This window comes from Phyllostomus hastatus, unplaced genomic scaffold (genome assembly GCF_019186645.2).
Source record: "Phyllostomus hastatus isolate PE091 unplaced genomic scaffold, TTU_PhHast_1.1 phas_contig_98, whole genome shotgun sequence".
NCBI lineage: Eukaryota > Metazoa > Chordata > Mammalia > Chiroptera > Phyllostomidae > Phyllostomus > Phyllostomus hastatus.
In genome coordinates, this window is record NW_025333999.1 from 4,357,668 (window position 1) to 4,368,024 (window position 10,357).

Sequence of the window (10,357 nt, forward strand, 5' to 3'; positions counted from 1 at the left end):
CAAGGCTGAGGAAGATGAAAACTCCTGGAGTCCCAGGCAGTTCCTCTTCAAGGATCCATGCATAGACTTACTCAAACTCACTTTCTCTGAGCTCCAGAGCCAGGTCAACTGATTGCAAGGCATCAGAGATACATGGAGAGTAACTGAATTGTTTGGCATCAGGGTGAGAGCTGGAGGGGCAGCTTTATCCCAGACAGATGTGCTGGCAGAGGCAGTTGTTCCTTTGATGAGCCCTCCCACAGAGCTGGCAGGCGAGTGCCATATCTGAGACTCTTTCACCTGGCTCACACTTTTTGCCCCACTGGTGATTCCCTCAGATCCTGTCCCACCAAACATTTGGTCTCTCCCAAGCTGTTTTCAGTGGTTTTCCAATACAAAAGTCTTGTCTCATGCTTCAGATTTTCATAAACTCTCTCAAACAAGCTGTATTGGTGAGCCCAGTACCATTTGCTAAGCACTAAAAGCCTTGGTTCACAGATTGGCCTCGCCTAAACACATCTAAGCTCAACAAAAGTAGAAGTCATCTGCAAATAGCTAATGCCAGATGACCCTGGGCATTAGACAGGGTTGACTAACCTTGGTCTGCACCTTCTGGGAGTCCCCAGAGTCATACCACCCAGTGGACAGCTTCAGACCACATCAGAGCATCACCACCCAACCACCTCTACAAGGGGCACACTCAAAAGGCAAACTCACCAGGCACCAGAGCCCTTCTGAAGTCCTACTATGTGGAGTGGGCCCCCGCACAACTAATCCTCCAAGCTGGTTTGAGGTCAGTAGTCAGTGGTGACAGCCAATCCCTGCACTGATCAGCGTCACTAAATCCCTCCCATAGAAGTGCTAACAGTAGTCAAGGTCAACTACAAGCAGAGAGTGTACGCAGCCCACACAGTGAGCACAAGTTAACTACCCACCTTGGGTGATAGGGAAGGCTGTGACACTGGCCCCTACAGGACACCTACTACATTAGGCCACTCTACTAAGACTGAGGGATGTCACAGCTCCACCTAATACATAGAAACAAACACAGGGAGGCTTCAAATATGAGGAGACAAAGAAACGTAGCCCAGAAGAAAGAATAGGGAAATAAAAAACCTCCAGAAAAAGAGCTAAACAAAATGGAGACAAGCAATCTACTAGATGCAGAGTTCAAAACACTGTTTATAAGGATGCTCAGTGAACTTAATGAGGGCCTCAACAGTATAAAAAAAGATCCAGTCAGAACTGAAGAATACATTAATTGAAATAAAGTATGATTTACAGGAAATCTACAGTAGAGTGGGTAAAGCAGAGAATCAAATAAGTGATTTGAAATATAAGGAAGAAAAAATACTCAACCAGAACAGCAAAAGAAAAAAGAATCTAAGAAAATGAGAACAGATTAAGGAGCCTCCAGGACAGCTTCAAGCATACCAACATTCACATCATGGGGTTGCCAGAAGGAAAAGTGAGGGACCAAGAAATTGAAAACCTATTTGAAAAAACAATGACAGAAAACTCACTACCTTGGTGTAGAAAATAGATGTAAAAGTCCAGAACATGCTTCCATTGATGAGTGAGAGAGGGACAGACAGGGAGAGAAAGAAAGACAAGGAGAGAGAGAGAGAGAGAAACATTCACATGGGAGAGAAAGACTGATCTGTCTCCACCGGCACACACCGCAACCAAGGGTCAAATCCACAATCCAGGCAAGTACCCTGACTGGGAATCAAACAGGCAACCTTTCCATATGTGGAATGATTTTCCAATCAACTGAGCCACATGGCTAGGGTGGTTGGTCTTCATTTTTTCAAAAATTATTTTTAAATGAAGGTTATACATTTAATTTCTTTGGCTTTATATTTTCTACGCTATTCTTAACCTCCCTCTAACTATTCTCTATGTACAATTTATGCTACTTATTCTCTGTACCTTTTCCCCCTCTCTCTTTGTCCCACTCCCCCACTGATAACCCTCCTTGTGATCTCCATTTCTGTGATTCTATTCCTCTTCTAGTTGTTTGCTTAGTTTGTTTTTGTTTTTGTTTTTAGGTTTGGTTGTTAATAGCTGTGAGATTGTTGTCATTTTATTGTTCATATTTTTATCTCCTTTTTCTTAGATAAGTCCCTGTAACATTTCATATAATATGGGCTTGGTGATGATGTATTCCTTTAACTTGACTTTATCTGGGAAGCACCTTATCTGCCCTTCCATTATAAATGATAGCCTTGTTGGATAGAGTGATCTTGAATATAGGTCCTTGCCTTTCATGACTTCAAATACTTCTTTTCAGCCCCTTCTTGTCTGCAAGATTTCTTTTGAGAAAGCAGCTAATGGGAGCTCCTTTGTTGGTAACTATCTCCTTTTCTCTTGCTGCTTTTAAGATTCCTTCTCTTTAATCATGGCTAATGTAATCATGATGTGCCTTGGTGTGTGCTTCCTTGAGTCCAACTTCTTTGGGACTCTGAGTTTTGTGGACTTCCTGGAAGTCTATTTCCTTTGTCAGATTGGGGAAGTTCTCCTTCATTATTTGTTCAAATAAGTTTTCAATTTCTTGCTCTTCCTCCTCTCCTTCTGGGACCCCTATGATTTGGATGTTGGAACATTTAAAGATTTCCCAGAGGTTCCTAAGTCTCTCTCTCTCTCTCTCTCTCTCTCTCTCTCTCTCTCTCTCTCTCTCTCTCTCTCTCTCTCTCTCTCTTGAGTTCTTGTTTCTTTATTCTGTTCTGGTTGAATGTTTATTTCTTCCTTCTGTTCCAAACCACCGATTTGAGTCCTGGTTTCCTTCCCATCACTGTTTGTGCCCTGTAAATTTTATTTTATTTCACTTTTCATAGTGTTCACTTTTTCCTCTAATTTGTGACCATATTCAACCAAGTCTGTGAGCTTCCTGATTATCAGTTTTTTGAACTGTGTATCTGATAGGTTGGCTATATCTTCATCACTTAGTTGTATTTTTTCTGGAGCTTTGATCTGTTTTTTTTTTCATTTGAGGCATATTTTTTTGTCTCAGCATGTCTCTTATGTAGAACAGGGCAGAGCCTTAGTTTTCACCAGAGAGAGGCAACCCACGTTGCTGCATTGTGGCACTATATGGGGTGGGGGGGGCAGTGTTCAAGAGGGAGCGATACCCTTTGTTCTGCTCTCTGACAGTCTTTAGTCACTTCCCCCACTACCTGCAATCAAATTGGGCCTTTCTGTTGCTGATTCCTGGTGGGTGGGTTTGCGACATTATATGACCCTGTGGGTCTCTCCAACAAACTCTCCTGTGAGGCTGGGAGTTTTCCTGCCACCTCAATTCTCACAGGTGTTTTCTGTCCAAGATTTTGAGGCTTTAGTTCCCCACACTGGAACCCTGGGTTGTGTGGTCTGTCTCACTCCCCAGTTGTTCCTCCCAGTTTAGCTGTGCCCAAATGTGGGACTACCCAGTCTGCCAGCTGCCACCTTGCCACAAGTCTTCTCCACCTGGCTGGGAGTCTCTGCCCCTCCTAGCGGTTTGGATGAATATTTCTTCTTTAACTCCTTGGTGATCGAACTTCCATACACTTCAAATTTTTGTTAGTTTTGGTTGTTTTTTGTTTTTAAATTTGTTGTTGTCCTTGTTTTGGTTGTGCAAGGAGGCATAGTGTGTGTACATACACCTCCATCTTGACCAGAAGTCTGAACAATGAATTTATAACAGCTTCTGGAAGGAGTGTATATACACTATTCATTTAAAATTACATGCAAAGTGATTTTTGGTTCTGAAGACCTATACTACCTACACTCAGCTCTAACACAGGTACAGTCTTACGAGAACATGGGGCCCACAGACCAGCACATGCAGGATCAATACTGCCTGGGAACCTGTTTCATTCAAAGAACCTCTGGGTCATCAGCACCTGCATTTGAATTATAATCCTGGATGACTTATATGCACCTTGGAATTGGGGAAGTGCTGGTCTAGACTAGGCTTTCTCACCTTCTCATGTTAACAAAAGGGGTGGGATAATTATTTCTGTTGGGTAGTGTGGGTGCTTAGCAGCCTCCCTCCACACATTGCCAAATGTCTCCAGGGGCAAAACCATCTCATGTAGAGAACTACTGGCCCTGACTTTAAACTGAAAGCAACCTGATAGATTCCAATCAAGGCCCATCACACACTTAGTTCATAACTTTGAGCAAATTACTAAAACCCTTCACCTCATTTCTGCAAAAGGGAATGAAGTTCATAATAGTAATGTCTCATAGAATAGACTTTTCAAAAATAAAGACAAATACCATATGATCTCACCATTAACAGGAACCTAATCAACAAAACAAATAAGGAAGCAAAGTATAGCCAAAGACATTGAAATTGAGAACAGGCTGGCAGTGACCAAAAGGGACAGGGGAGGGGATAAGGGGGGAAAAGGGTGAAGGGTTTACAGAAACAATTACAAAGGACATATGGACAACAACAAGGGGGAGTGGAATTGGGTGAGGGAGGCGGGGAGGGTTGGGGTGATGAGGAGGGGTGGAGGGAAAAGGCAGAAACTGTAGATGGAAAACAAAAAAAATTGTAATAATAAAAATAATAATAATAAATTAATTAATCAATTAAACCAGACAAAATTGATACAGTATTAAGCTCAGATTATATGAGGTAAAACTATCAAAGTGTATCTGTCAAAATTAACATGTTTTATAATGAGACACTAGATCACAGCTTTTAATTTGTGAAACAAATACAAAATCTGTAATTATTTTGAAAAATGTGTCAGGAAGGGAAATATTGTGGTGCCCAGAATTCCATATCAAAAGAACACAGCTCTCCTCTCATTGAAGATGTAAATCCAATGCTCTGGAGATGTCAGGGCTGTGTCCCCACCACAATTCAGTGCTTTAAGGGTCAAAGGGACCTGGTCCTGAGAGGTTCCATAGTCTCAGACTGTGGAGAAAATGTTAACTCACTGTTTGAATAAAGTAGGAGGAGGTGAGACCTCTGGGAAGCAGGTGAGATCCAAGACAAGGAGTCATAAAATCTAAATCCACCTGGCTTCTAACCTGGTCTCTTGGGATCTGAGAATCATTCAGAGAAATTTTCTATTTATTCCAGGGGCCCAGAGGGAAATCATGTACTTAGAATTTGGAATAACACAACAGAAATGTGCCTGATGAGCAGATATACAGAGACAATAAATATCTCCCCATAAAGCCCCTGAGCTTGTACAATGTTGGTGGACAGGACATGGTTGTTGCTGCTGATTCCTAAGTCTGTCTCAGGAACTGATGCTTCACTCCTTCCTGCTGCCTTCGGTGAGATAAAACTTCAGTCTCCATCATCCACCATCCAGGGACCAATTCTGACTGGCACACAGAGACCTTCCTTTCAGAAAACCCATCCAGAGGAGTCTGGGAGCCTGGTAGGTACATCAGGAAAGGGTCACAGAAGCTGGAACCTGTGAACTTTTACCTGAGTCACTGAGACCATAATCAGCCTAGCTCCGAGACCAGATTACGTCTGTTTGTATTCTTGGTTAAGGAACTAGTTTATACTTAATTTACTTAATATATTAATAAAGATGCATCTGTTTGAATCTGCACTCTAGGGCCATAGCTGAGAATTAGGTGATGGGACTGGAAGTCCAGTGGGAAGATGCTGCACAATGAGTGAGATGCAGGAAATGGTTGTAGGAAAATGAAAACACTTCTGAGAAGTTTTGCTGTTTGGGGAGAAGGAAACAGAGCATTAGGTGTAGAGAGCAGTTCAGTGAAGTGAGTGTTTGTACTAAATTTCCAAGACAGGGTGTATTTCAGCATGTTTTGTATTCTTTGAAAAGATCTAACCAGTGAGGTAGACAGTACCTTGCAGCAGCAGTTAGTGAGACAGACATTGTAGTATCTTCTCTCATGCTGAGTATCCACATGAGAATTACTTAATAAGTGTAAAAAGGAATACTAAGTAGTGTTACTTCACTACTGCCAAGGCTGTCTATGTGTTGGGGTTTGTGCCCTCTTACTTTTTATATTAAAAGAGTTAGTAGAAATTCCTATCCCACACACAGCCTTTTCCCACAGTGACCACATTTCTATGCTTTGACTGACAGATTCATGCTCGTGGAGAATACAAATTGAGGACTGACCAAGTTCTACCAAAAAATATAGTGTGCTGAGCAACAAGTTTTGACAATTCAGTGATGAGAAAATTAAGGTCACACATTGTACCTTAAATCTTAATTTTAGGTACATTAATGTGCCTTATGTTTATATTTATGCCAAGAAGACTTCACTGTTACAGCTAACAGGGTGGAATATCTCCAAATTGTTTCAAATTTTCTTTTCTACTTCCTGTGCAGTTTCAAAATAAAATACTTCCTCAAGGAAGCTAATAATGAAGAGACTTAAGCTCAGCCCCTCCATCACATGTCACTGAAGGAGTGACTATTAGACTGCCTAGACTGCTGGGAAGCGCTCCCACACAAGTTGTTCACAGTGAGCACAAATATGGGTATACAGTTCTAGGTGTCAGAGCCTGGCTCAAGTCTCACTGGCTAATCTCAAGGTGTCTGCAGGGCTGGGTCCCTTCTAGAGACTCAGGGAAGAACCTGTTTTCTCCCAATTCCAGTTTGTGTTCTGATCACCTGCATTCCTTGGCTCAGGGCCCTTCCTCCTTCATAAAAGCCAGCAGTGCCACCCTTTCTCTTGGTCTCCCTCTCTGCATCTAGGGCAGCACTGTGCTGACCTTAGTCCTCCCAGATGATCCTGCTCATCTTCTACCTTCAAGTCAGTTGATTAGTAGCTTTGTTCCATCAGATACCCTCATCCTCCCCTTGCTAGGAAAAAAATATTTTATTTCAAGGTACTTGGGACTAGGTGGTATACACCTTATAGAGGTCCTTATTCTGCCTGCTAAAAATGGTTTTGCAGAAGTGTATTATTTTGTGCTAGTCAAGGACCCTGATATTAATGATACACAGATTATATCATAGCCTCTGGAATGAGTGAACACACTCTTTCTCCACAACCCCATGCAGAGACAATGTTTGGATCACAGGAACTAAAACAACCTGCAACTGAGTCTAACACAGAACCATAGCCTTTCTTCACGGAGAGTGGTCCACAGACCAGGACCTACAGCATCAACACTACCCGGGCACTTGTCAGAAACACAGCTTCTCTGAGCCTGAAGGACCTGCTGAATCAGACTCTGCATTTGAACTAGAATCCTGGGGACTTCACAAGCCCATTGAAACTGGAGAAGTGCTGGGCTAAACTAGGTTCTGTCACCTTTTCTATTGACATTTAGGGAAGGACAAGAATTGGGGTAGCGGGTGTGAATTGTAGGTGTTTAGTGGTATCCCTCCAAGCATTGCTAGAGGAAAAATCATTTCTGGTGGAAACCCACTGCCTAGAAGCAACCTGAAATGATTATAACCGTGGCCCATCACATGCTCTGATATTACCTTTGAGCAAATCACTACACCCCTGAAGCTCCTCCATAAGGCCTGGGTACTGGCAGTTGCCTCTGCTGGGCACACACTTGCCCACATAAGCTTGATCTCCCTCCCTTTCTCCCTTGAGTTCTGTGCTTAAATGTCACCTTGTTGGCAGGTCATACCTAAAGACACATAAGAAATAGGACGGCTTAGTCACTTTCTCCTTTAGACCTGCTTTCGTTTTCTTCATAGGATTTGTCACTATCTGTAATGTTATATTTATTTCTATTATTTGTTTCTATATTCTATCCCCAAAATTGATGTGTAGGTACTTGTGTTATTTTTTCTACTCACAGCCCAGACAGTGCTGAAAACATGGTCAGCACTCAATTTATAGTCCCAAAGTACATGAAATATTTCTCATTAAAACTGAAGTATTCCTGACACCTTAGGAAGAAAACCTGTTGGGATAAATATTCCTGCTCTAAGATGACACAGACAACTCATAGACAGGAATAGTCCATCCCAAAATATAGAAATTAATTTCTATTTTTACAAAGATTTTATTTATTTATATTTAGAGAAGGGGGAAGGAAGGGAGAAAGAGAGGGGGAGCAACACCAATGTGCAGTTGCCTCTTGCACCCTCTCAACCAGGGACCTGGCCCACAACCCAGGTATTAATCAAACCCAAGACTCTTTGGATTGTATCCTGGCACTCAAGTCACTGAGCCATATCAGCCAATGGCTGAAATTAATTTCTTGACCGCAAATTATAAACTGTAACATTAGTGCTAAGTTAGTAATGCAGGTGTGTATGAAAACTACTCCTATTTTTTTCTCCTTCCTGAAAGTTAGGAAGAAGAATGCCTCTACCTCATGGATCTGGGGAACCTTACTAGAGTGTCAGAATTTCATCTTCTGGGACTATCAGAGGAACCAGAACTGCAGCCCATCCTATTTGGGCTGTTCCTCTCCATGTATCTGATCACTGTATTGGGAAACCTGCTCATCATCCTGGCTGTCAGCTCAGACTCCCACCTCCACACACCCATGTACTTCTTCCTCTCCAACCTGTCCTTGGTAGACATCTGTTTCACCTCCACCACCATCCCAAAGATGCTGCTGAACATCCAGACACAGAGCAAAGCCATCACCTATGCAGGCTGCATCACACAGATGTATTTTTTCATACTCTTTGCAGTGTTGGATGACTTCCTCCTGACTGTGATGGCCTATGACCGCTTTGTGGCCATCTGCCACCCCCTGTACTACATGGTCATCATGAACCCCCGGCTATGTGGACTGCTGTTTCTGGTGTCCTTTATCATGAGTGCCCTGGATTCCTTGCTACAGTGCTTGATGGTGTTGAGGCTGTCATTCTGCCCAGGCTTGGAAATCCCCCACTTTTTCTGTGAACTCAGTCAGATGACCCAACTTGCCTGTTCTGACACATTTCTTAATAATGTTGTGATTTACTTTGTAACTGTGCTACTGGGTGGTGGTCCCCTTGCTGGGATCCTTTACTCTTACTCTAAGATTGTGTCCTCCATACGAGCAATCCCATCAGCTCAGGGGAAATATAAAGCATTTTCCACCTGTTCATCTCACCTCTCAGTTGTGTCCATATTTTATGGCACAATCCTAGGAGTGTATCTCAGCTCTGCTGGTACCCACAGCTCACAGTCAAGTGCAACAGCCTCAGTGATGTACACTGTGGTCACACCCATGCTGAACCCCTTCATCTACAGCCTCAGGAATAGAGACATAAAGGGAGCTCTGAAAAGATTCTTTGGATGGCAGGTAAACAAGAGACAATTAATCTGAAATTGAAAAAGTGACCTTGATTTCTAGGCCCTTAAATGGAAAAAAAAAAAAAAGAAAATAGAATCCAAATTGTGGAATTTTAATTAGATTGTGGTTTTTGAACTTGCTCCTATTATTTCTGTTCTGGAATTTCCATTTCCATGAGTTCAGCTTCTCTGTGAAAATTAAATCACCATTTTATTAAGCTTTCTGCTACATCTATTATCTAGTCAGTATTTCTCTTTCTCATTTTCCTAGCTTCACACAGTTTTTCCCAACATTAATCAGAAATATTTGTAAATTCCAGTTTATTTCCTGGCAGCATTGATTTCTCTTTTTTTGTATATTTTTATTGTTCAAGTACAGTTTTCTGCCTTTCCTTCCCTTGCCTCCCACCCCAACCCTCCCCACCTCCCTCCCCCATTTCCACCCCCCTTGTTATTGTCCATATGTCCTTTATAATTGTTCCTGTAAACCCTTCACTTTTTTCTCCCATTGTCCCCTCTCCTCTCCCCTCTGACCACTGTCAGCCTATTCTCATTTCAATGTCTTTGGCTATACTGGAGAGCATTATGCTAAGTGAAATAAGCCAGGAGGTAAAAGACAAATACCATATGATCTCACTTTTAACAGGAACCTAATCAATGAAATGAACAAGCAAGCATTGATTTCTTAAGACTGATTTCTTCTCAAATGACATACATCACTGTAGTAATATGATCTTATTTCATAGATAGATAGTCATAAATATATTGTCATATGCAAAATTTTTACACTTGGTTACTCACACCATTTATATACTTTCATTCCAGGAAAATCTGAAGCCTCAGTTTTTACTGTGTGTCCCTCATTCTTTGTACATCAGTACCTTAGTGGCTCTTGCTGAGGATGTAGACTGATCATTGTTCCCTGTAAGTCTCAGCTTGTTGACAGTGATGCTACAGGATAGGAAGGCCTGGGCACTGGCCTGGGGTCCTGCTACTTGTTCCTCAGACCACACTTAATGTTGCATAACAACGGCACCTCGTGGTCCTTTATTATAATTGCAATAACCATCATGGAACTATGAAACTATAAGGATATTACTCTAAGGTCCTGGAGGGTACACAGCACCCTGAGGGCCACAGAAGGTTTGGAATGGGGGTGGGGAGGAGAGAGAGAGAGAGTGAGAGAATG

General features: G+C 42.2%; 1 protein-coding gene across 1 annotated transcript; it reads left to right on the plus strand.

Moving 5' to 3' along the window:
* The first annotated feature begins 8,353 nt into the window (after positions 1-8,353).
* On the plus strand, positions 8,354-10,080 carry LOC123828561 (olfactory receptor 7A10-like). Its single transcript, XM_045853607.1, has 3 exons — positions 8,354-8,708; positions 8,994-9,178; positions 9,994-10,080. The coding sequence occupies exons 1-3, from the start codon at positions 8,354-8,356 to the stop codon at positions 10,078-10,080; spliced, it is 627 nt and encodes a 208-aa protein (XP_045709563.1).
* Positions 10,081-10,357: the final 277 nt, after the last annotated feature.

Bases quoted from the DNA above. Each gene is read 5' to 3' on its own strand.
- LOC123828561 (XM_045853607.1), top strand. From the start codon at position 8,354: ATGTATCTGATCACTGTATTGGGAAACCTGCTCATCATCCTGGCTGTC. The intron at 8,709-8,993 runs GTGCCCTGGATT...CTCACCTCTCAG, and splicing joins TCTGGTGTCCTTTATCATGA to TTGTGTCCATATTTTATGGC. The intron at 9,179-9,993 runs GTAAACAAGAGA...CTTTCATTCCAG, and splicing joins AAAGATTCTTTGGATGGCAG to GAAAATCTGAAGCCTCAGTT.